The sequence below is a fragment of the Neovison vison genome, chromosome 11, assembly GCF_020171115.1.
Source record: "Neovison vison isolate M4711 chromosome 11, ASM_NN_V1, whole genome shotgun sequence".
NCBI lineage: Eukaryota > Metazoa > Chordata > Mammalia > Carnivora > Mustelidae > Neogale > Neogale vison.
In genome coordinates, this window is record NC_058101.1 from 67,791,264 (window position 1) to 67,817,758 (window position 26,495).

A 26,495-nucleotide genomic window follows, 5' to 3' on the forward strand; every position below is an offset into this window, starting at 1 on the left:
TCTCTGCTCTCCTGGCCTCAAAGGGCAGGCAGGCAAGCGAGCAGGTGTCTGAAGACGGACTTGCAGGGGCCACACAGTGCCAGCGGCTACAGGTCCTCATGCCAGGCTAGACATGCATATCTGCTTAGCATCTGCACTGGTGTGGCTCCCACGGAACTGCTGGGGAAACCAAGTCCCACACCAGGAACCCCAAGGGGCGACGCAGATAGGCTCTGGTGGCCAGAACAGGAAGACAGGACACAGCATGTGGGGCCCGTGTTTATTGATGGGGGAATAGTGGCGTATGAGGGGCCTCAGCGGCCGGCAGGCCAGCAGGCACACAGGGCCCGGCGCTCGGCCTGCAGCAGGAGGGCCTCGGTCTGCAAAGCAATAGGGGCAGTGAGGGCAGGGCACTCCATCTGCCAGCTCCCGAGGGCACATCATCTCCAGGTGGTACTGGCCGTACCCTCTCCAACTGTTCCTGAAACCTCAGAACCCCCCAAACACCCTGATGGTCAGACCCTCTGCTACCCTGGGGGCCTCTTCCCCTCCCCACGTTCTTCCTTTAGACTCTCTGTGGTTTCTGCTGGCTCAGCTGTCCTGTCCCGGACCCAGCATATGCTCATCCCCAGCCTGGACTACTTCCCAGTGGTTCTTCAACCCATGTGCTGCCTCTCAGGGTCCCCAAACACCATCCCCAAGATGGGCTGGGGCTGCTCCTCTCAGGGCCCCGGCCTCAGACTCAATGAGATCCAGACACTAGAAGCACTCCAGACCTCGATCTGGGCCCTGGGGAGCTGGCCAGGAAAGGGGACCTGGGTAGGGTCTTCCCTCCTTTCCACTTCTGGAGATTCTCCCGCATTCCGGAGAGGAGTACCTATCTCTGTTCTAAGTGAAAATTCCCTTAGCTAAGGCACAGTGAGGACGCAGGTGAGGGTGGGAGGGCTCCGCGTTCCTCCTAGACTTGGGGGGTGACCCTCTGCGCACACCCATTCCTCCCCAAGTGAGGCTGGGGGATGCGGAGTCTCCCAGACCACCATGCCCAAGCTGTCCTTTCTCGCCCAACCCTTCCCACCTCGCAACCCTTTCTCACCCAGGGAAAGTGACCCCTCTATCCGCTGGCCGCTGGGCCTCATTGCCCCCTGTGGGGGGATGCTGAATGAGACTGGCGGTTCCTTCTCAGGTCCTGGCCTTGGGGCAGGGGGCACCCTCCCTCCAGGGGGCTGGAAATGCCCCTCTGAACACTGGAGCCAGATGAGGGCAGGAAGAACACCGGCCAGTGCCACAGGTTGGGTCCTGGCCCCCACCCCCAGGCAGCTGCCTCCCAGCTAGAGGGGCTCACCCTCGAGTCCAGGCTGTAGGCGGTCTTCCGAAGGTCCTGCAGGGCGCGCTGCATAAACTCGAATGCGTGACAGTCCACGCACGGACGGCCTGCGAGGGTGCGCATCAGAGCGGAGGGAACGTCACCCTAGCCCAGCGCCCCCCCAGCACCTCCCACCGAAGGGGCGGCCCGGGAGCCCGACTGCGGAAGGGGTGCAGGGTCGGTGCTGGGAACAATAGGGAGGCACGGAGCTCTCGCACGCCCCGGTGGCATCGGGGCCTCGTGGGGAACCTTCCGCGACGCACGTACTCTGCGCGGGGACCGCGTTCCCGGCAGCGGGCTCGGCGCGGGCCTGGAAACCCAACAGCGCCACGCTCAGCAGCAGCAGCAGCCACGGCGGCAGCGACCTCGGGAGCCTGCACAGCGGCGGAGGGGCCATGGCCGAGCACTGGGAGCCGGGGCCGCCCTGCAGCGAGCCGCGGGGATCAGTGGCGCCCTCAGTGGGCTTCACCGACCCCCTAACCCGCCAGCAACCCCCCGGGCCTGCGGACCCCTCGCCGCGGTTCACGGACCCCTTCCCACGCTGCCTGCACCCCCGCTCCAGGCCCTCGAACCCCTAGCACCCCAACACAGCCCTCGCCGCGGTTCACGGACCCGTTCCTACCCCGCCCGGACCCCCCGGGCCCGTGAACCTCTCGAACCCCGCCCACCCCTCCCTCACCCCGGTTCAGGGACCCCCCCACCCGCCGCACCCCCCAGGCCTTCGAACTCTTCGCCGTGGTTCACGGATCCCGCACCCGGCCCTCACCTCCCAGGCCCGCGAGCCCCGCCCACCCCGCCCACCCGGGACTCCCGAAACCCTCCCACTCCTCCCTCACCCCCGGGCCCGCGAACCCCTCACACCCCGCCCACCCCGGGCCCCGGAACCCCCCTACCCCGCCCTCATCTCCCGAGCCCGCGAACCCCTCCCACCACGCCCTCAGCGTGGTTCACGGACCCCCCTCACCCCGCTTCAGCAGCCCCCCTACCCCGCCCCATTCCGGGCCCGCGTACCCTCCCATCCTGTCCTCACGGGGGTTCATACACACCCCCACTCCACCCTCACCCCAGTTCAGGGAACCCCGTAACCCGCCCCCCAGGCCCGCGAACGCCCCACCCCGCCCTCACCGCGGTTCAGGGACCCCGCTACAGCAGCGCCGGCGACTCGGGAAGACGTGCTGCGTCGGCCGCGCACCGCGCATGCGCTCCGACCGGACCCCGCCCGGGTCCCCCATCCGCCGTTGTTGTCATGGGAACCCCAGATTGCTAGAACCACCAGTTTAAAGGGACCGAGGAAGCTCCGAGACTCTGAGGGCTCAGCCCTGACGGGGGCTGCACCTCCAACCCCCACCAGGCTCACCGACCTTGGAGTCCGGAGGGCTGCCGGGAGGAGGCGGCGGCTGGGCAGAACCTCCAGAGCCACTGCGGGCAGGAGCAAAGCTGAGGAAGCGGGAAATCTGCTGCTGGCGTCCAGCGGTGCCCAGTCTCGGGGTGACCCTCGGGCCAATCCTGAGGGAGGGGCTCTATGCTCGCCAGGGGCCGGGGAGGCTCCCCGCTGGCCGCTAGGGTCCGGTGGGGTCGAGTCGCATTTCTCGGAGGAGATCAGGGCCAGGAGCGAGCCAGACTGTGGGGCGGTCCTCACTGGTCCTCTCTGGTCCTCACTCCCGCGCGGCCTCGCCCCTGACCCTCAGGATCGGGGAGAAGCCCTCCGGCCGGCCGGGTCCTTCCTCTACACCTCTCGGAGCGTGGACAACTATTTGTCATTCCCCTTTGGCCCCACCTCTCCCAGCCTTGAGGTCCTACCACCTTCCCGGGCTGTGTGACTTTGGAGGGGTCGCTTGGCTTTCCTGTGCACTTTTCTTCCTCGTGAAGGCGCAGGGCTGTTGGAAGCGAAGAACCTCGCGTGCTCCCCCGAGGCGCCCAAGGCGCGCGGGTTTCAGGTTCCCGACCGGCCCCTCTGGAAAGGACGCGCTCCACTTGGCGTCTCCTGGGTCCCTGCAAAGCCAGCCAGCTCGGGGGAGGCGCCCCAAGCCCACGTCCCGGCCGCGTGCGTGCGGGAGACCCCAGCAGCCGTGCGGGGCAGCGCGGCGCCCCGACGTCCCGCCCCCCTTCGCAGGGCTTCGCCTCTGCTGTGGCGGGCTGGACGCGGCCTTTCCGACCCAGGGAAGGGGCAGTGCTCGTGACTGCCACTGTCTCCTCTTCCCCATAGGGCGGACTCCAGGGGGGTGGGGCGGTGCTGGGCCGAGGAGACTGCAAGCCGCGATCCCGGACGTGCGCGTTTCCGTGCTCTTCCTCCCGGCGGGGTGGCGGGGGGGGGGGGCTCCCGGGGCGGAGCCCTGCGCTGCAGCCTTCCTGGCCCCTAGGACCGAAGACGTGTTCGACGTTGGCTTTTCTTTGCCTCTCCATCTCACCCTTGTGACATTTGCCGGTCACCCTCTCCGCACACAGGCACACAGCCTCGTCCACGTGCGGAGGGGGACCCAGCCTACCCAGAAGCAAGGCGCCGGTAGACCTCAGGCAGCGGGGCTCTGGAGCACGCTCTTCCCGGCCCCGCCGCAGGTTCGTCCAGCGCTCCCTGCTTAGTAGGGAGAGGATGCGGTGCTCTGCGTCCCGGGGGTTCCAATAGCGCCGGGCTCCAACGCCTCCAGCCCCGCGGATCCAGCGTCGCGTGCGCTCTCCGGCTCTCCCGCACTCCCGGCACCCGGGGGACTTCTTCTGGTCTTCTTCAGGCCAACCCACGGTCCAGCCTGACCTTGGAGCCCAACACACCCTCCACCTCCTGCCGCGACCGCGCACGCCTGCCGAGGGGACCAAGGGGCCGTGGGATGTCGGGGCTGGGACCCGGGGCGGCACTCGGAGCTGCGGGGGGTCTTGACTGCGGGGATCGAGGAGCTCCCTCTCTCCCCATCCCCCCAGGGCTGCTGTCCAGTCCCCAGAGCACCGGCTTTCCCCTCTCAGTTGGAGCCTCCTCTCCAGGGAAGAGCCTGTGATCTCTTTTTCTTCTCTGGAACTCAGGACCCTGAGACCAAGATCTGAGCGGAGATCAAGAGGCAGCCGCTTGGCTGTCGGAGCCCCCAGGCGCCCCTGTGATTTTTTTTTAATTTTTTAAAAATTTTTTTAAAAGATTTTATTTATTTATTTGACAGAGAGAAATCACAAGTAGATGGAGAGGCAGGCAGAGAGAGAGAGAGGGAAGCAGGCTCCCCGCCAAGCAGAGAGCCCGATGCGGGACTCGATCCCAGGACCCTGAGATCATGACCCGAGCCGAAGGCAGCGGCTTAACCCACTGAGCCACCCAGGCGCCCCCCTGTGATTTTTTTTAATTTCCGAAGAAAACAAGCCTAGTGAGTCCTTCGCCCCCGCCCCGCCTGGGCTGCACCTCTCCCCGTGATCCATTTCCCCCTCCTTTCTCTCTTGAACCCACTCCTGCCCGGTCTGCGACCTCGGCTATCCTAGCCTGCCCACAGAGTTTTGGGACATCCCCTGGACCCCCGCCCCGGCTCAGCAGCCCCGCAGTCCCCTCCCCGCAGCGCTCCACCTTCGCCTGCACCCCTCAGGGCGCTGCTGGGCGGTCCTTTGCCCCCCACTTCTTCATGTTCCCTCCTGACAGTCCGTCCTCTGGACGGTATACACCTGCGACTGTGTACACCAGCCACCAGCCTCAGGCTCCCCTGTCCAGCTGCTTCCCGAACACCAGCAAGGGGATAACTAGCTGATCTGATCTCACCCCTTCCCTGCCCGCCAAGATCAAACAACTGTTCTGTCCACAGCCTTCCCTGACTCAGGTCAGGGCAGTCTGTCTCTGCAGAGGCTCACACCAAACGTGCAGCAGCCCCTCTAGAAATCGTGTCTGCTGCACCCCCAGGGCCAGCAGATCCCCCTCCCCATCCCCGGCGACTGCCCGGGCTGCTGCCCCTCATCTGGACTCCTGGTGGCCTGGCCCCTTCTGGTCCCGTCTTCTGAGGCAGCCAGAACTTTTTCCTACACCTACTTGTTTACACTACAGCAACATACACACAACATGAAATTTGCCGCTGTGACCTTTTTAAGTGAGCAATTCAAGCGGCATCGGGCATGTTCACAATGTTGTGAACAGCTCCCCCACCTCCAGAACTTTCTGCTCTTCCCAAACTGCCCCTAAGAAACGCAAGCTCCCCATCTCTCCCCGTCCCCCAACCCGACACCCACTGTCCACCTTCTGTCTCTATGATCTGACACCTCTGGGGACTCACAGAAGTGGGGTCACACGGTGTTTTCCCTTTGTGGCTGCTCATGGCACTGAGCAGTGTCCTCGGGGTTCATCCCAGTGAGGGCAGGAGTCAAAATGTCCCTTCTGTTTAAGGCTGGAGAACGTTCCACTGCACAGATGGGCCCCACTTATCTGTAGGGGGACACTTGGGCCACTCTGCTGGAAGTAATGCTGCTGCTAAGACGGAAGGATGTCAGACACTCTCTCTCTCCACTCACCGTCTTTCTACATCCCGTCATCCCCCAGGAACAGTCCAACACTTTCTGTGGCTGAGACCCTGGGAACATGGCAGGGGAGGAGTGCAGATATGTTTTCACATCAGTGTTTTTATTTTCTGCAGATGCATACCCAGGGTGGGATTGCCGGATCACAGGGAAGCTCCATTCTTATTTCCTGAGGAACCTCCCTACTGTTTCTACAGTGGCTGCACCCACTTACCTTCCCACCAACAGTGCATAGGGGTCCCTTTTGTCCACGTCCTGGCCAATACCTGTTGTTTCTTGTCTCTTTGATGAGGGCCATCCTGACGGGTGAGGGAACTCCTCTCTGTCGTGGTGTCTCTTCTTGTGAGGACACTAATCCTGTCACATTAGGGCCCCTTCTCTATGATTTTATTTAACCTTGATTTTTTTTTTTTTCCATAGAGGGCCCCCTGCTCCAAACGCAGACACACAGGGGGTTAGTGTTGCAATAGACTGGGGGGTGCAAACATTCAGTCCATTACACCCCCACCCTCCCAGACCCCTCTACCCTGTCCGATATTTTAAATTCTTACGATTCTCACCTTCTGACTCACTGTGTACTTTATTCAATATGGTGATTTTTCATTGTATCCAGAGTTCTTTGGCCTTAGGGATATTTGGCAATATCTGGAGACATCTGGGGTTGTCATGGTGCAGGGGAGAGGGGTACTGGATCTACTGGGACGAGGTCAAGGGCACTGCTAGACATCCCCCAATGCTGGGGAGAGCCCTCTCAAATAATGACTTGGCCCATAATGCTGATGGGGCTTCAGTGAGGGGCCCTGATCTATGTATTCCTGGGGAGGCCAGGCCCTGGAGGGAAGGAGCCCCTCTTTCTTTGGTTCCCTGCTGTGTCTGCAGCATCTAGAACTGCAGGGCCTTCAAAAGATACCAGGAGTGCCAGGGACCCAGGGCTGGGGACAGGAAACTGGCCTAGGCAGGAGAAGGGAAGTGCCAGCCACATGCCAAGCCTGTGTGGGAGCTTTTTGATCAGAGCTTGGACAAAGGGGCACATGAGCAGGGGGCCACCACGGCCAGTGAGGGACTGGGGGCAGATGGCAGGAGAGACAGAGCTTCCTGTGTGACCCGGTATTGTCAGACTCCCTGGGAAGGAGGAGCTGTGGCCCTGTGGAAAGTCACCTTGAGAGATGAGGGAGGGAAGGGGTGCAGGGAAAACCCTTGGAGGGGAGAATCATGTCAAAAATTGTGCATTAGACACATTGGCTCTCCAGGCCTGGCTTCAGAACTTGCACAGGCTGGAGATTGAACATGGGCATAGTCAGCGTAAGAATGGCCTCTACTGGGATACCAGGAAGCTGTGGAAATGAATGTTTTTTTTTTTCATTTAAATTCAATTAATTAACATATAATGTATTATTGGTTTCAGAGGGAGAGGTCAGCGATTCATTAGTCTTATATAACATTCAGTGCTCACTATGTCTTGTGCCCTCATTAACCCCCATCACCCAGTTACCCCATCCCCCACTCCCCTCCTCCCAGCAACCCTCGGTTTGTTTCCTATGATTAAGAGTCTCTTATGGTTTGTCTTCCTCCCTGGTTTCATCTTGTTTTATTTTATCCTCTCTTCCCCATGATCCTGTTTTGTTTCTTAAATTCCACATATGACTGAGATCATATGGTAATTGTCTGGCTCTGATTGACTTATTTCACTTAGCATAATACCCTCTAGTTCCATCCACGTTGTTGCAAATGGCAAGATTTCATCTTTTTGATGACTGTGCAATATTCCACTGTAGCTATCCCGCACATCTTCTTTATCCATTCATCTGTCAATGGACATCCGGGCTCTTTCCATAGTTTGGCTATTGTGGACATTGCTGCTGTAAACATTGGGATGCACATGCCCCTTCGGATCACTACATTTGTATCTTTGGGGTGAATACTCAGTAGTGCAATCACTGGGTCATAGGGTAGCTCTGTTTTCAACTTTTTGAGGAACCTCCATGCTGTTTTCCAGACTGGCTATACCAGCTTACACTATCACCAACAGTGTAGGAGGGTTCCCCTTTCTCTGCATCCTCGCCAGCATCTGTCATTTCCTGACTTGTTAATTTTAGCCATTCTGACTGGTGTGAGGTGGTATCTCATTGTGATTTTGATTTATATTTCCCTGATGCCGAGTGATGTTAAGCATTTTTTCATGTGTCTGTTGGCCATTTGGATGTCTTCTATGGAGAAATGTCTGTTCATGTCCTTGGCCCATTTCTTTCTTTTTTTTTTTTTTCAAGATTTTATTTATTTATTTCACAGAAAGACAGCGAGAGAGGGAACACAAGCAGTGGGGTGGGGAGGGAGAAGAAAGCCTCCCTCTGAGCAGGTATCCCAATGTGGGCCTCCATTCCAGGACCCTGGGATCATGACCCCAGCTGAAGGCAGATGCTTAATGACTGAGCCACCCAGGCCCCCCACCCCACCCATTTCTTGATTGGATTATTTGTTCTGTGAGTGTTGTGTTTGATAAGTTCTTTATAGATTTTGGGTAGTAGCCCTTTATCTAATAAAATGTTTACAAATATCTTCTCCTATTCTTTCAGTTGTTTTTTGGTTTTGTTGACTGTTTCCTTTGCTGTGCAAAAGGCTTTCAACTTGAACAAGTCCAAATAGTTCATTTTTGCCTTTGTTTCACTTGCCTTTGGAAACGTGTCTAGTAAGAAGCTGCTGCCTGTGTTGTCCTCAAGGATTTTGATGGATTCCTCTCTCACATTGAGGTCTTTCATCCATTTTGAGTCTATTTGTGTATGTGGTGTAAGGAAATGGTCCAGTTTCATTCTTCTGCTTGTGGCTGTCCAATTTTCCCAACACTATTTGTTGAAGACATTTTTTTCCACTGGACATTCTTTCCTGCTTTTTGGAAGATTAGTTGACCTTGGAGTTGAGGGTGCATTTCTGGGCTCTCTACTCTGTTCCACGGTCTATGTGTCTGTTTTTGTGCCTGTACCATACTGTCTTGATGATGACAGCTTTGTAATACAGCTTGACGTCCAGGGTTGTGATGCTCCTGCTTTGTTTTTCTTTTTCAACATTCCTTTATTTATTTGGGGTCTTTTCTGGTTCCATGGAAATTTTATGATTTTAGGATTTAGGATTTTTTGTTCCAGCTCTGTGAAAAAAAAAGTTGATGGTATTTTGATAGGGATTGACTGAAATGTGTAGATTGCTCTAGGTAACAGACATTTTAATATTTATTCTTCCAATCCATGAGCATGGAATGTTTTTCCATTCCTTTGTGTCTTCCTCAGTTTCTTTCATGAGTGTTCCATAGTTTTCTGAGTTCAGATCCTTTGCCTCTTTGGTCAGGTTTATCCTAGGTATCTTACGGTTTTGGGTGCAGTTGTAAATTGCAATTTCTCTTTCTTCTGTCTCATTGTTAGTGTATAGAAATGTGACTGATTTCTGTGCATTGACTTTATATCCTGCCACTTTGCTGAATTCCTGTATGCATTCTAGCAATTTTGGAGTGGAGACTTTTGGGTTTTCCACACAGAGTATCATGTCATCTGTGAAGTGTGAGAGTTTGACTTCTTCTTGGCTGATTCAGATGCTTTTTATTTCTTTTTGTTGTCTGATTGCTGAGGCTAGGATTTCTAGTACTATATTGAACAATATTGGTGAGAGTGGTCATCCCTGTCATATTCCTGACCTTAGGAGGAAAGCTCTCAGTTTTTCCCCATTGAAAATGATATTTACTGTGGGTTTTTTTACAGATGGCTTTTATCATATTGAGGTATGTTCCTTTTATCCTTACACTGTGGAGAGTTTTAATCAAGAAAGGATGCTGTACTTTGTCAAGTGCTTTCTCTGTATCTACTGAGAGGTTCATATGGTTCGTGTCCTTTCTTTTATTAATGTGATGTATCATGCTGATTGATTTGAAAATATTGAACCAACCTTGCAGCCCAGGAATAAATCCCACTTGGTCATGGTGAATAATCCTTTTATTCTGTACTGTTGGATCCTACTGGCTAGTATCTTGGTGAGAATTTTTGCATCCATGTTCATCAGGGATACTGGTCTGTAATTCTCCTTTTTAATGGGGTCTTTGTCTGGTTTTGGGATCAAAGTAATGCTAGCCTCATAGAATGAGTTCGGAAGTTTTCTTTCCATTTCTACTTTTTGAAACAGCCTCAGAAGAATAGGTATTATTCCTTCTTTAAATTTTCAGTAGAATTCCCCTGGGAAGCCATCTGGCTCTGGGCTCTTGTTTGTTGGGAGATTTTTGATGACTGCTTCATGAAATCTCCTTACTGGTTATGGGTCTGCTCAGGTTTTCTATTTCTTCCTGGTTCAGTTTTGGTAGCTTGTATGTCTCTAGGAAGCATCCATTTCTTCTTCCAGATTGCCAAATTTGCTGGTGTATTGTTGCTCATTGTATGTTCTTATAATTGTTTGTATTTCTTTGGTGTTGGTTGTTATCTCTCCCTCTTTCATTCATGATTTTATTTTTTTTGGATCTTTTCTCTTTTCTTTCCAATTAGTCTGACTAGAGGTTTATTGAATTTTTTTAAAATATTTTATTTACTTATTTGACAGAGACAGCAAAAGAGGGAACACAAGGGGTGGGGGAGGTAGAAGCAGGCTTCCCGCTGAGCAGGGAGTCCAATGTGGGGCTCAATCCCAGGAACCTGGGATCATGACCTGAGCCAAAGGTAGATGCCCAATGATTGACCCACCCAAGCACCCCAAAGCTCTTATTTCCTTGTTGATCATCTGCTTAGATGATCTGTCCATTTCAATGAGGAAGGTGTTAATGTCCACTACTATTATTGTACTATTTTCTACCTGTTTCTTTGATTTTGTTATTAATTGGCTTATATAATTGGCTGCTCCCACGTTAGCCACATAAATAGTTACAATTGTTACATATTCTTATTGATAGACCCTTTGATTATGATATAGTGTCCTTCTTCATCTCTTATTACAATCCTTGGTTTAAATCTGATTTGTCTGATATGAGGATTGCCACCCCAACTTATTTTGATGTCCATTAGCATGACAAATGGTTTTCCACTGCCTCACTTTAATTCTGGAGGTGTTGTTTTGGGGGTCTAAAATTGCAGACAGGGACATCTGGGTGGCTCAGTGGGTTAAGCCTCTACCTTCAGCTCAGGTCATGATCTCAGGGTCCTGGGATCTAACCCTGCATCAGGCTCTCTGCTCAGCAGGGAACCCGCTTCCCCCTTGCCCCTGCCTGCCTCTCTGCATACTTGTGATCTGTGTCTGTCAAATAAATAAATAAAATCTTTAAGAAAATAAAAAGAAATAAAATTGCAGACAGCATATCGATGGATCTTTTTTTTTTTAAGATTTTATTTTTTATTTATTTATTTGTCAGAGAGAGAGGTAGAGCGAGCGCGAGGACAAGCAGACAGAGTGGCAGGCAGAGTCAGAGGGAGAAGCAGGCTCCCCGCAGAGCAAGGAGCCCGATGTGGGACTCGATCCCAGGACGCTGGGATCATGACCTGAGCCGAAGACAGCTGCTTAACCAACTGAGCCACCCAGGCGTCCCGGATCTTTTTTTTTTTTTTATCTAATCTGATACCCTGTGTCTTTTGATTGGAGCATTTAGCCCATTTACCTGCATAGTAACTATTGAAAGATATGAATTTAGTGCCATTGTGTTACATATAAAGTGAATGATACTTCATATTGTCTCTGTTCTTTTCTGATCTATGTTACTTTTGGAGTCTCTCTTTGCTTAGAGAGCCCCTTTTAATATTTCATGTAGGGCTGGTTTGGTGGTCACAAATTTTTTTAGTTTTTGTTTGTCCTGGAAGCTTTTTAATCACTCCTTCTATTTTGAATGCTATCCTAGCTGGATCAGGTGTTCTTGGCTGCATATTTTTCTCATTTAGCACCCTGAATATATCATGCCAGTCCTTTCTGGTCGGCCAGTTCTCTGTGGGTAGATCTCCTGCCAATGTAATGTTTCTGCCCTTGTAGGTTATGAACCTTTTGTCCCAAGCTGCTTTCAGGATTTTCTCTTTGTCTCTAAATTGCAAGTTTCACTATTATATGTTGGGGTGTTGACTATTTTTATTGATTTTGAGGGAGTCCTCTGACTTGAATGCCTCTTTCTTTCCCTAGGTTAGACAAGTTCTCCATTATAATTTCCTCCAATATATTTTCTGTCCCCCTCTCACTCTTTCTTCTTCTTCTGGAATCCCAGTTCTAATACTGTTTCTTTTTATGATATCACTTGTCTCTCGAATTCTCCCCTCATGATCCAATAGTTGTTTATCTCTCTTTTCCTCCGCTTCTTTATTCTCCATCATTTGGTCTTCTAGATCACTAATTCTCTCTTCTGCCCCATCTATCCCATCATTGAGAGCCTCCATTTTTTTATTGGATCTCATTAATAACCTTTTTTATTTTGACTTGATTAGATTTTAATTCTTTTATTTCTCCAGAAAGGGATTCTCTAGTGTGTTCTATGCTTTTTTCAAGCCCAACCAGTATCCTTATAATTGTTATTCTGAGCTCTAGTTTTGACATCTTTTTTATGTCCATACTGATCGGGTCCCTGGTGTCAGTCTCTTTTCTGAGGTGAGGTTTTCCATCTTATCATTCTGTCCAGAGAAGAATAGTAGATGATGAGAGAACAAAATAATAAAATGGCAACAATGACCCCAGAGAAATATATGTTAAATAAATCAGAAGAGACCCGAAACTGATTTAAAAAAATAAAATTTTTTTAAAAAGAGGATGGGGTGCCTGGGTGGCTCAGTTGTTTGAGCGACCTCCTTTGGCTCAGGTCATGATCCTGAAGTCCCAGGATCAAGTCCTGCATTGGGCTTCCTGTTCAGCAGGGACTCTGCTTCTCCCTCTGACCCACCCCCTTCTCATACTCTCCCTTTCTTTCTCATTCTCTCTCTCTCTCAAATAAATAATAAAATCTTTTTTTAAAAAGAGGATATAATCATACAAGTGAACAGAATAGAGCAATACACTGGATCTTGTGTGTATTTTGGTCTGTTTGTTAGAAAACTAGATTCCAAAATTGTAAAGAAAGAAAAACTTATATATCTACAAAGATAAAATTAACTACAATGAAAGGATAAACTGTAACTGTAAAAATGAAAATTAAGGAGAATTAAAAAGAAGAGTTGATAAAATAAGAAATTGGTTGAAAAGGGAAGGAGAACAAGAAGTTAAAATTGAAAAACTAAAGAATCATGGGGGGAAAACATGAATTCTCTGTACTGTATTCCCCTAGTGCTGGAGTTTTGCAGTTCTCAATGATTTGTAAACTTGGTCTTGGCTGGGTGTTCACTTTCTGGTAGTCCACTTATGCAGGCCCTACCCTGCCCCTGCCCCCGCCCCTGCCATCTATCTTCCCATATATCACCTGGGATTCACTTCTCTGCACTTCCTCCCTTGCAGAAAGCGATCACGTTTCAATTGGTAGAATTGCACCTATTCTTTTTTTTTTTTAAAGATTATTTATTTATTTATTTGACAGAGAGAGATCACAGTAGGCAGAGAGGCAGGCAGAGAGAGAGAGGAAGGGAAGCAGGCCCCCTGCTGAGCAGAGAGCCCGATGCGGGACTCGATCCCAGGACCCTGAGATCACGACCTGAGCTGAAGGCAGCGGCTTAACCCACTGAGCCACCCAGGCGCCCTAGAATTGCTCTCCCTGGGACACAATGTGTCAATCTCTGGTTGAGCTCTCAGGTGTTCAGAATGATTTGGTAGCTATCTAGCTGAATTCCTGGGACCAGAGGAAACTAAGGTCTCCTACTCCTCCACCATCATGGACTTTCCCTCAAAATGAATCTTTTTTTTTTTTTAAAGTAATCTCTATGGCCACCATGGGACTCGAACTCATGTCCCTGAGATCAAGACTTGCATGCTCAAACTGATTGGGCCAGCTAGGTGCCTCTAGGAATGAATCCTTTGATGTCTTCCACTGTGACACCCAGAGCCTTCAACCCCTCCATACTCTCTCTGGCCGTCACCACTTTGTGACCCCAGTGTGGGTCTGGGCACATCTGAACACTGCTCTTAGGAACCTCAAAGAGGCTGCATCAGCTGCCTTGTGCTTGCCTTGGGCTCTCCCTGGGACCACATCCCAGGAACCTTCTCCTTCCAGACCAGATGCACCCATGGGCCTACCATCCCCACTTCCCAATAGTTAGCATGCCCTCACCCCACACCCCTGCATTCAGAAGGGAGGACCAAGGTGGAGAGGTAGAGCCATGGGAGTCATGTATGCACAAAGAATGTGAGAGAAAAGGAAGAGACAAAGATGGAATCAAGTTTGGTCTGGGGAAGACATGGAGGTGTAAGTCCCGGATACAGAGGATCAGGGTAGGTTAACTCAGCTGTGGCTTTAACAGCTGGACAGGGCTGGGAGGATAGAAGTGGGAGCCAGGTCTTTGTGCCCAGTTGTTCTGTCCTTGCCCACAGACCCAGGAGTAAGCTGTTTTGATATTGAGGGAGAAAGAAAGAGAAGACCAGCCCCTGAGAGGCTAAAACACAAGGGCTTGATCTGGTGTGGAATTGCAACCAACTTTTATACCAATTAATGAGCTAAGAAAATTCAAGCAATAGCAATGAAATTACTCTTTTTTGTTTCAAGATTTTATTTCAATTTGAGTTAACTAACATATGGTGTACAATTAGTTTCAGGGGTAGAATTTAGTGATTCAACACTTGCATATCATCCAGGGCTCATCACCACACATGCCCTCCTTATGTCCACCAGCCATTTACCCCATCCCCACACCCACCTCCCCTCCCACAACCCATAGTTTATTTCTTAGAGTTAAGAGATTCTTATGGTTTGCAGCCATAAAATTATTTGAAAATTATTTAAAATGGTTTTGAAATTATTTTAAAATACCTCTGCTTGTGGGAATCAGCAGAAGTAAATTCAAATGATCTGAGGGAAGAAGTATCTTCATCATAGACCTTGGAAAACCTAACCAATAATTTTTGAAGGACAATTAATAGTACATGATAAAGCAGATCGAGTACATAAGGAAGGAAAGCACCATGTGTGGGAAAAAATGACCACAAATCATGAGAAACACAAAAATTATCAGACACGGGTTTTAAAGTAGCCGTACTTTATATATATATAGATAGATAGATAGATAGATCTTGACTATATCAGGAAATGGGGAACAAAAACGGTGACAGAATTTGCAAAAGAACCACACGGGAATTTTAGAGCTTAAAAGTGCCATCCTGGGGTGCCTGGGTGGCTCAGTGGGTTAAGCTGTTGCCTTCGGCTCAGGTCATGATCTCAGAGTCCTACGATCAAGCCCCACATCAGGCTCTCTGCTCAGCAGGGAGTCTGCTTCCTCCTCTCCCTCTGCCTGCCTCTCTGCCTGCTTGTGATCTCTCTCTGTCAAATAAATATATAAAATCTTAAAAAAAAAAAAGTGCCATCCCAAAACCCTGTTAGGAAGCTTGCTGCATATTGAACACAGCCAAAAGGAGGATTAATGAATTGAAAGATAGATTAATAAAATGCCCAGAATTAAGAACATAACAGATTGGAAGATTCTGGGAAGATGGCACAGCAGGGAACACCAGAACTCTATCTCTCCACCTGGACAACAGCTGCAGGGGTAGAACCTGTGTAACATATAGTTAATTATGGTTAATTTAGATCAATTTTCAGCTCTTAGCACAGTAGCAACTGCCCCAGCCCCAGCCTCACCGCACATAGCTATATGTGGGTTTCTGGAGCAGCTGGCACAGTGAGCAGGAACCTGGGTGGACAAAAAGGACCCTGTCCTCCAAACATTGGGGATCTGTGCTTTTGATACACAGGTGCAGTTACAGAGGTGGATGGCAATTATTACAAGCCCCTCCCCATCCAGGTAAAGTGACTTTCAGGGGATTAAAAGACTGGAGCCCTTTTTCTCCCCACTCACTTTATCTTCCTCTTTTTGCTCCTTTTGGGAACCAGATATTAAAGATAAGGACATTAAAAAACAACCACCCAGGGGCGCCTGGGTGGCTCAGTGGGTTAAGGCGCTGCCTTCGGCTCGGGTCATGATCTCAGAGTCCTGGGATCGAGCCCCGTATCGGGCTCTCTGATCAGCAGGGAGCCTGTTTCCTTCTCTCTCTCTGCCTGCCTCTCTGCCTGCTTGTGATCTCTCTCTGTCAAATAAATAAATAAAATCTTTAAAAAAACCACCATAAGGGGAAAATTAGAAAGTGACCATGTGTGTCCAGGGAAAGGCTCAGAAAAGACCCAAGAAGACCTTAAATTATACCTCAGGCTGATCCTTACCCCAGAGACAACCGATAGCAGTTAAAAAATAAAAAACTAATAATCAAAAACAATAACACAAAATTGTAATCCCTGGGGAAGGGGAAATATCTGATTTTCAGAGTTTCCACATTATTAGATCCCAAATCCAGTTTTCAACAACAACAAAAAAAGAATCTCAAGGCATACAAAGAAACAGGAAAGCATCCCATTTAAAGAGATTTTAAAAAATCAACAGAAACCGTCGCTGAAAAAGACCTGATGGCAGATGTACTAGACAAAAACATTGAAACAACTGTCTCACAGATGCTCAAAGAGGGATGCCTGGCTGGTATATGACTCTTGATCTCAGGATTGTGTGTGTGAACCCCACATTGGGTGCAGATATTACTTAACACAATAAAATCTTTAAAAAAAAAAGATACTCAAGGAACTGAAAGAGGATGTACAGAAAGTCAAGAAAGCTTGGTGTGAACAAAATGAAATATCAATAAAGAGACAGAAAAATGCATAAAAGAAACTAAAAAGAAATTCTGGAGCTGAAAAGCACAGTAACTGAAATGAGAAATTCATTAGAGACTCAACAGTAGATCAAAATAGGCAGAAGAAAGAATCTGTGAACTTGAAGAGAGAAAAACAGAATTATTGAGGCTGAGAAACAGGGAGAAAAAAGACTGAAGAAAAGTGAACAAAGCTCAGGGGACCTGTGGGACATCATCAAACGGACCAGCATATGCATTGTGGGGGTGCAGAAGGAAAAGAGAGAAAGAAAGGAGCAGAGAGAATATTTGGAGAAATAATGGCTGAAAGCTTCCCAAATCTGATGAAACATATAAATATAAACATCCAAAAAGCTCAGTGAACTCCAAGTAATATCAATTCAAAGAGCTCAACACTGAGACATATTATAGCCAAGCTTTTGAAGCCAAAGATAAAGAATCCTTTATTTTTTTCCCCAAAAGATTTATTTATTTGTCAGAGAGAGAAAACACAAGTAGGGGGAATTTCAGGCAGAGGGAGAAGCAGGCTCTCTCCTGAGCAAGGAACCCCTTGTGGGGCTCGATCCCACGACCATCACGACCTGAGCCAAAGGCAGATGCTTACTGACTGAGCCATCCAGACATCCCATAAAGAGAGAATCTTGAAAGCTTGTATGAACTCATCACATATAAGGGATCCTCAATGAGGTCTGTGAGCATATTTCTTTTTTTTTTAAGATTTTATTTATTATTTATTGGACAGACAGAGATCACAAGTAGGCAGAGAGGCAAGCAGAGAGAGAGGAGGAAGCAGGCTCCCCGCTGAGCAGAGAGCCCGACTCAGGGCTCGATCCCAGGACCCTGGGATCATGACCCAAGCCGAAGGCAGAGGCTTTAACCCACTGAGCCACCCAGGTGCCCCTGTGAGCATATTTCTTATCAGAAACTTTAGAGGCCATGGGGCGCCTGAGTGGCTCAGTAGGTTGGGCCTCTGCCTTCAGCTCAGGTCATGATCTCAGGGTCCAGGCTCTCTGCTCAGCAGGGAGCTTGCTTCCCCCCCTCATCTGCCTCTCTGCCAACTTGTAATTTCTCTGTCAAATAAATAAATAAAATCTTAAAAAAAAAAAAAGAAGAAGAAGAAGAAGAAGAAAGAAAGAAAGAAACTTTAGAGGCCAGCAGATAGTGGGCCAATATTTTCAAAGTGGTAAAAGAAAAAGGAAAAAAACAAAAATGAAAACCTGTCAGCCAAGCATCCTGCATCCTGCAAAACCGTTCTTCAAGGGTGAGGGAGAGACTGAGATATTCCCAGATAAAGAAAAGCTGATGGAGATGTGATCACTACATCTTCCCTGGAGGAAATGCTTCAGGAGTCCTGCAGGGTGACATGAAAGGACACTAGACAGTGTCTCACAGCCATATGGAGATATAAAGATCTCAAGAAAGGTGACTATGTGGGCACTTAAATAAGCTATTTTTTTATTATGTTCAATTAGCTAACATATGATACTATATAAGCTATTGTGACAATGATTTGTAACTCCACATTTTGTTTTCTCCATAATTTAAGAGATTAATGCATTTAAGATAATTATTAGCTTATATTTGGAGCACACAATGTATACAGATGTAATTTTGTGGCATCAACAACTGAAAAGGGGAGGACAGAGCTGTAACACAGCAGGTTTTGTATGTTGTTGAGGTTAAGTTGTTATAAAGCAAAGTGAGAGCATTGTAACTTTATTTCCATGGTAACCATAAAGAAAAGAGCTCTAGAATATACACAAAAGGAAATGAGAAAGGAATTTAACTGATTCACTACAAAGAAGGCAGTAGTGCCAGAAATGAGACACGAAAAAGGTCTATAATGCACACAGAAAACAGCACAATGACGGAAGTAAGTCCCTCTTTATCTGTAACTACTTACATGTAAATGGATTAAACTCCCCAATCAAAAGACAAGAGACTGGCAGAATCAATAAAAACACAAGATCCAACCATAGGTTGTCTACAAGATACTCACTTGAGATCCAAAGACACAGATAGACTGAAAGTGGAAGGATGGAAAAACGTACTCCATGCAAATGGTGACCAGAGGAGAGCAGCTGTGGCCACACTAACATCAGACAAAATAGACTTAAATTCAAAAATGTTTACAAGAGACAAAGGACAGTATATATTAACAACATTTCAGTATAAGAAAACATAACAATTATAAATATTTACAAACCCAGTGACAGACCATCAAACTATATGAAGCAAAACCTGACAGAATTGAAAGGTAAAATTGCCAGCAGTACAGTAACAGTTGGAAATGTCAGTCCTCCGCTCTCAGTAGAGGATGAACAGCCAGACTGAAGATAAGTAGGGGCACAGAGGACTTGCCCCAAGCATCCAGCCAGATGCAGCAGACACAGAGAGCCCCTGCCCAGCGACAACCCCACACGCGTTCTCCTCACGCCCACTCAGGACAGTTTACAGGACAGACCACATGTGAGACCACGTGGTTTGTCTCAGTAGGATTAAAAAGGTAGATATCATACAAAGTGTCTTCTCTGGCCACAACGGGATGAAGGTAGAAATCAGGAACAGAAGGAAAATGCAACATTTACAAATTTGTGGAAATTAAGTAACACCTCTTAAATCAATTGATCAAAGAAGAAATCACAAGAAAATTAGAAAATACTAAGAAACAAATGAACATGAAAAATCTTCAACACAACAGAACTATGGAATGCAGTGAAAGCAATTCTAAGAGTCAGGGGAAATTTATAGCTATAAACACATTTAAAAAACAGAAGAGATTTCAGGGACGCCTGGTTGGCTCAGTGGGTTAAAGCCTCTGCCTTTGGCTCAGGTCATGATCTCAGGGTCCTGGAATTGAGCCCCGCATCGGACTCTCTGCTCAGCAGGGAGCCTGCTTCCTCCTCTCTCTCTCTCTAACTACTTGTGATCTCTGTCTGTCAAATAAATAAATAAAATCTTTTAAAAAATAAAAATAAAAACAGAAGAGATTTCAAATCAGCAATCCAAGTTTACTACTTAATGAACTAGGAAGAAAAGAATAGACTACACCTGAAACTAGTGGAAGGAAGGAAATGATGAAGATGAGAATGGAAATAAACAAAATAGAGAATGGGAAAACAGTAGAGAAAATCCATAAACAAAAAGCTGCTTCCTTGAAAAGATCATCAAAGTTGACAAACCTTTAGCTATATGGGCCAAGGAAAAAAAGAGAGACTCTGATTACTAAAATCAGAAATGAATTGGGAACGTTATCACCGATTCTACAGAAATAAAAAGGAGAGAATGTTGAGAATGTTGTGAACTGTACACCAGCAAATAGGAAAACTTAGATAAGTGGGCCAATTCCTGGAAATGCAGAACCTACCAAGATTGCATCACAGAGACGCAGAAAGTCTGAACAGACCTATGACTGGTAAGGAGACTGAACCAGTAATCAGAAATCCCCAAGAGAGCAAAGCCCAGGACTGAACAGCTTCATAGGTGAATTCTACCACTTAAAGAGGAATTAACACCAATCCTTCCCCCAGCTTTTCCACAAAACTGAAGGGGAAACTTCCCAGCTCATTCTATGGGGCCAGCCTTACCCTGATATCAAAGTTGGAGAGAGACACTGTAGGAAAAGAAAACTATAGACCAACATCTTTGATGAACACAGATGCAAAAATCCTCAACGAACAGAATTCCGCAGCATGTTACAAGGGTTGGGGGGGGCAGGCAATTGCATGATTCCCACAAGTGGGTAATACTCTAGTCCTTCATTCAGATGTTGGAGATACAACGCATTTATTTTGCAAGTTCAACTGCACATTTATGATTTGTACACATTTCTGTATGTATTCACTAAAAAAAAGTTTACTTATATTCTTAAAGAAAAAATGAAGCAAAATAAAGACATGTTCAGACACAGACCAAAGGTCTTCAGGAAGGAAACTCCAAAGGATGTGGTTTGGCCGAGATAAAGAGATTCCAGATGAAGATCTGCAGGTAAGCGAGGAGCAAGGCAAGAGGGACATCTGGTGGGAAAGATAAAGAAAATAGGACTATGTTAAACCACAACAAAAAGATAGACATCACAGATATCTGACAACATACACATCAGGAAAGGGTAAATGGAGTTAACTGTTCTGATAAAATACCCACAAAGACCTGTCTTTATAGAAGGGTGAAGGTATTGAGTTTATCATTCAGGTCATTCAGGAGTGACTGACATACAATGACAATTTGATCAGTTTGGGCATATGTATACACCTATGACATCATCACCACCATCAAGGTCAAGAACACACTCATCAGCCCCACCGGCTCCTCACCTGGCAGCTCTCTGCAAGACAACCAGCAACCCATCTGCTTTCTGTTGCTATAGATTAATTTGCATTTTCTACAGTGTTATGTAAGTGGCCTCCTATCTTCTATTTTTCTTGCCTGTCTACTTTGAGTTAGTATAATTATATTGAGGTTTTTTTTTAATATTTTTTATTTATTTATTTGAGAGAGAGGCAGTGAGAGAGAGCATGAGCGAGGAGAAGGTCAGAGGGAGAAGCAGACTCCCTGTGGAGTTGGGAGCCCGATGCGGGACTCGATCTGGGGACTCCGGAATCATGACCTGAGCCAAAAGCAGTCGCCCAACCAACTGAGCCACCCAGGCGACCCTATTGAGTTTTATCTACATTGTTGGTTGTATCAATCAATACTTCATTCCTTTTTACTAGTGAGTAATGTTCCATTGTATGGGAAAACCACAGTTTGTTTCTGCATTCACCTGTTGGTGGACATTCTGGCAATTTCCAGTATTTGGCTATTGCAAATAAAGCTGCTCTGAATATTCACCTGTAAGTCTTTATATGGACGTATACTTTCATATGGGTATTTTTTCTTTCATTTCTACTTAACATTTTTTTCAATTCCAGCTTAATTAATGTATAGAGTGATATTGGTTTCAGGGGTTCACTACAGTGATACAACAATTTTACACATCTACTCAACATTTTTTTAAAAGATTTTATTTATTTATTTGACAGACAAGAGATCTCAAGTAGGCAGAGAGGCAGGCAGAGAGAGAGGAGGAAGCAGGCTCCCCACGGAGCAGAGAGCCCAATGCGGGGCTCAATCCCAGGACCCTGGGATCATGACCCCAGCGGAAGGCAGAGGCTTTAACCCACTGAGCCACCCAGGCACCCCATCTACTCAACATTTTTAATCTTCTTTGTAACTTCCGAAACATTCGGAATACAGTTATGACTTTAATGCCCTTATCTACAGATTCTATCATCTGTGTCAGATGATAGAATTTTTTTTAAGATTTTTTATTTTTCTGCTTCAGCTCTGAACGTCTAAGTTTTCCTGATCATTATGAGTCGTATTGACCTGCTTCTTTGCATTATGGTAAGCCTTAGTGGACGCCAGATAGTGTAAATTTCACAATATTGGGTCATGGGGATTTTCTAGTCCTCTCATTATACATTTGAGCTTCCTCTGGAATGTAGTGAAGTTATTAGGACACGATTGGATCCTTTCGGGTCTTCCTTTTGCATTTTGTTAGGTGGGCTCAGAACAAGCTTTAGGCCAATTTGATCTGCAACTGAGGCAGTAGTTTTCAGGAGATTCTCCTCAAGGAGCATGGCTGGTGGCGCCAGGATCCATTTCTGGCCCTAGACCAACTCTGAGGGATGGTCATGCTTACCTATCGCCGGGGTCCTTCCCGGAGCTGTTGTGGCTACTGCGCACGTGCGCTCTGATTGGCGCTCGCCGAGCACTTGCGGGGAGCACCTTGCAGAACCCCAGAGCTTTTCTCTCTGCGGCCAATTCTCTACGGCACTCTGCCCTAAAACTGCGAGTGCCCTTGGGTACCCCAAATTCTGAGCCTGTCCTTTCAAGTCAGGGTACTGCCTAGCTTTATCTGGGCTTCTTGTCCCACTCCGGACGCCAGGAAAACTCCACCGGGAGCAGCCCCGGACCTCGCAGGGCTTTCCTTGGTGTTTCCCTCTTCCCAGGACCACCGTTCTGCCCCGCGGGGTTCCTATTGCCCAGAAAGCTGTGTTTCGTGTTCTGTGCAGTTCTTCAGATGTTTGAAGGGGTAGACCAGCTAGGCATGAGAAGTTGGGACCATTTGTTTTAGACGATAGTAAGCTAAGCAGACCCATTGTGAGTCTACTAAAAAAAAACGGAGTGAGTAACTTTTAAGCAAATGTGTGTGTTGATAAAATGGGGCGCCTGGGTGGCTCAGTGGGTTGGGCCACTGCCTTCGGCTCGGGTCGTGATCTCGGGGTCCTGGGATCGAGTCCCGCGTCGGGCTCTCTGCTCAGCGGGGGGCCTGCTTCCCTCTCTCTCTCTCTCTGCCTGCCTCTCCATCTACTTGTAATTTCTCTCTGTCAAATAAATAAATAAAATCTTTAAAAAAAAGATAAAATGAATGATAAGGAATCATCAGTCCAAAAGAAGGCTCAAAAGGAGAGAACAAATATATCAGTGAGTTTTATTCAATGATAATGGACAAAATATTCTAGTTAATGAAGAATGCCACCCCGAATAAAAAAGCCAACCCAACACAATTACATGCTGTTTGTATGAAATACAAGTACATCAGAAGGACAAATAGAATAGCTGAAAATAAAAGACTGGATAAAAGGCATATTATGACATTATTGATTAAAAATAAGACTGGTATCACTATGTTGATATCAGAGAAAGTAGATCTCAAGGCAGGAACAAGGGAAAACTGATGAATCCGCTAGGAGACTTCAATATCCCCTCACCCCTGTTGGAAGTGGGCAGACCCAGTAGGTAGAGAATCAGGGAGCGCCCTGTTGAGACCATCATCAACCAGATATGTTGGACTAGAGGCTACATCAGCCACCGACAGCAGAGCCAAGGACAGCAGAACACACATCCTTTGCAAACTCACATGGAACACTTGCCAAGACAGACCACATTCTGGGCCATACTGCTCTCCTTAACAAATTTAAAAGTATAGAAACGGTACAACAGAAAAAAAGAAAGAAAGAAACTGTACAACATCTGCTCTCAGACCACGATGGAATTAAATTAGGAGTCATAACAAAAAGAAAGCTGGAAAATCCCCCAAATTCTTGGAAATTAAGCTGCGCACTTCTAAATAATGTGAGTAGAAGAAGAAATTGCTAGAGAGATTTTAAAATATTTTGAACTAAATGAAAATGAAACACAACTTATCAAAATTCATAGGATGCAGTGAAAGCAATGCTTAGAGGGAAATTTATAGCATTTAATGCATATATTAGAAAATAAGAGGGCCACTTGGGTGGCTCAGTCAGTTAAGTGTCTACCTTCGACTCAGGTCATAATCTTGGGGTCCTGGGATCAAGCCCTACCTGGTGCTCCCTGCTCAATGGGGAAGACTGCTTCTCCCTCTCCCTCTGCCCCCTCCCCTGCTCATGCTCTCTCTCTCTCTAATAAATAAATAAAATCTGAAAAAAAAAACTATCTATAATCAATAATCCAAGGTTCCACCTTAGGAAACTAGAGATAGGAGAGCAAATTAAATCCAAAGTAAGCACAAGAAAAGAAACAATAAAAATTAGAGCAGAAATGAGTGAAATTGAAAAAAGGAAATCAATAGAATCAATGAAACCAAAAACTGATTCTTTGAAAAGATCAGTAAAATTGATAAGCCTCTAGCCAGGTTAACTAAGAAAAAGAGAATGACTTTTATAAGTATCAAAGCATTATGTTGGATACTTGGAAATAATATGTGTCTATTATACCTCATTTCTTTAAAAAAGATAGAGGACACAAATTACTAATAACGAAATACAGGTGGGTTATCATTATATGAACATTAAAAAAGTTGCTAGTGAAACTGTGTGAACAAGACCGTACTCACACATTTGTCTTCTAGAAATTGAAAAACAATTGCAAAATATATATGGAGATGCAAAGGAATGTGAAAAAGCCAAAATAACTTTGCAAAAGAACAAAGTCGGAGAACAAACATTACCTGATTTCAAGATTAATCACAAACTTTAGTTATCAAGACAGTGTGGTACAGTGTGACGGGAAACAGAGGCAGAAGAGAAATTACTGAATTTCTTACTACCTACAGCCTATTGGCAAGTCCGTGCAACAGACAGAGTGACCTTCCTCTAGGAGCTGGTCCACCTTGATATTGATACTCTGCTGAGAGCAAAAGGCAATCTTAGCCTGACCCCCAGGATCCTGTAAGTCTGACTTAACATAAAAATTCCTTTGGAAACTTCCTTTATCTCTGTTTCCTAAGATACGTGCTGGCAATTATCTCCAAGCTTACGGCCCACCGATATGCCTCTGAAGGGTCTCACGACTAAGGTTTCATTAGACAGGGATAAGTGACCTTTTCTCAACAGCAGCTAGCCCCCTCAAGGTCCTGGAAACCTTGCTTCCAAATTCCTTAGAGACTTACGCTCTCCCTGACCCCCTCCCGACTTGAAAGTATATTATGGGCCTTCTGACCCCAGTGCAGCTCTTCCTGCCCTCGGGGCCTGTCCCTGTGCTTTCAGAAAATCACCTTTTTGCATCAAAGATGGTGCAAGAACACCTTCTTGGTCATCAGCTTCGAACCCTAATGCTCTTTCCTGCATCATATGGAGTCCGAATGTGGGGCTTTGGGACCAGAGTCTCTTCTGGACTCTGAGCCACGGTGCAAACTTGGTGAGTACTTTCTCTCCTCTTCCTTTGCACTCATTCCAGGGGCTCTCCAAGGACCACAGTCTTAACTGGAACACTTTCCTGTTGATTGCTCAGGCTACAGTCCTCTAGCCCATAGCTGGTCTATGGGGAGGAGAAAGTCTGCCTTTTGGCTGGAAGTTGGTACCCTGGCCAGGATGGTAATAAGACCCAGAAACTTGATGGCCACTCTTTGTTCCTGTCCTTATAGAAGTTGTCTGTCTTGGGCACAGGACAGCCACCAAGGTCACCAGGATGGCTGCCTATCTAGACCCCCGTGTGAGGTTTTCCTCTCATTGATCTAATGTGTTCCCCTCCACATCCCTCGTCTAGCTGCTTCTGGCTGCAGGACCTCCACTGGGAGCCTCCAAAACCACTATCTGATGGCATTAAAACCCAACTGGGGACCATTTCCTAGGGAGGTTCGCGGTAAGGAACTACCTGTGTTGAAACAGTGCTTAGAGGGCGCCTGGGTGGCTCAGTGGGTTAAGCCGCTGCCTTCGGCTCAGGTCATGATCTCAGGGTCCTGGGATCGAGTCCCACATCGGGCTCTCTGCTCAGCAGGGAGCCTGCTTCCTCCTCTCTCTCTGATTGCCTCTCTGCCTACTTGTGATCTCTCTCTGTCAAATAAATAAATAAAATCTTTAAAAAAAAAAAAAAAGAAGCAGTGCTTAGACCATGGTGGATTTCTATCTTCACTATTTTCAATGTCCTCTACTTACTAGTTGAATTACAAAAATGGGTTAATTTCCCCTTGTAAAAGTTACCCAGTGTTCTCCATGGGTTAAAAATGGCGGGTTCTTTAAGGCAAGGTAAGGCATGACCTTCAAGGCAAAATAAAATAAGGCACAATCTTCAAGGCGTGGTCTTGCAGTCCACACACCAGGCTCCCATCTGTAGCCTAGGAAACAGTGGGGAAGCGGGGGATGCTAGCATCCCTCCCACACCGGCCTTTATTGGAGGTGGTGGTCCTAGTGATATTGTTCAAGGGGTGCTTCAGGTCACTTTTTTTTTTTTAAGATTTTATTTATTTATTTGAGAGAGCTCTCTGTATCTCCTGACATACAGAGAGAAAACTGGCTATATAGGTCTCCTCTGAATAAACCTAGGTTTGTGAAGGAAAGAAGCCATCCCAGATGAAGGGGATTCTCTCTCTCTCACTGCCCCTCCTAACACATGGGGGCTTCTTCCTCAATCATTTCCCAGGTTAATGGCTATAACTGGAACCAACTGTGATTAG

General features: G+C 47.2%; 1 protein-coding gene across 2 annotated transcripts; it reads right to left on the bottom strand.

Annotated features, from left to right (window-relative positions):
* Positions 1–245: 245 nt before the first annotated feature.
* On the bottom strand, positions 246–3,500 carry C11H4orf48 (chromosome 11 C4orf48 homolog). 2 transcript variants are annotated; one of them, XM_044225685.1, is made up of 4 exons: positions 2,704–3,500; positions 1,610–1,766; positions 1,322–1,410; positions 246–359 (listed from the first exon to the last, which is right to left on the bottom strand). In XM_044225685.1, the coding sequence occupies exons 2-4, from the start codon at positions 1,737–1,739 to the stop codon at positions 294–296; spliced, it is 285 nt and encodes a 94-aa protein (XP_044081620.1). In that variant the 5' UTR covers positions 1,740–1,766; positions 2,704–3,500; the 3' UTR covers positions 246–293. The 2 variants fall into 2 exon arrangements, with proteins under 2 accessions (XP_044081620.1, XP_044081621.1); XM_044225686.1 differs by lacking the exon at positions 2,704–3,500 and adding an exon at positions 2,468–2,512.
* Positions 3,501–26,495: the final 22,995 nt, after the last annotated feature.

Excerpts from the sequence above, each read along its gene's own strand:
- C11H4orf48 (XM_044225685.1), bottom strand. The coding sequence starts at position 1,739 with ATGGCCCCTCCGCCGCTGTGCAGGCTCCCGAGGTCGCTGCCGCCGTGG. Across the intron at positions 1,411-1,609 it reads GAACGCGGTCCCCGCGCAGA|GCCGTCCGTGCGTGGACTGT; the intron begins GTACGTGCGTCG and ends GCACCCTCGCAG. Across the intron at positions 360-1,321 it reads CCTACAGCCTGGACTCGAGG|ACCGAGGCCCTCCTGCTGCA; the intron begins GTGAGCCCCTCT and ends ATTGCTTTGCAG.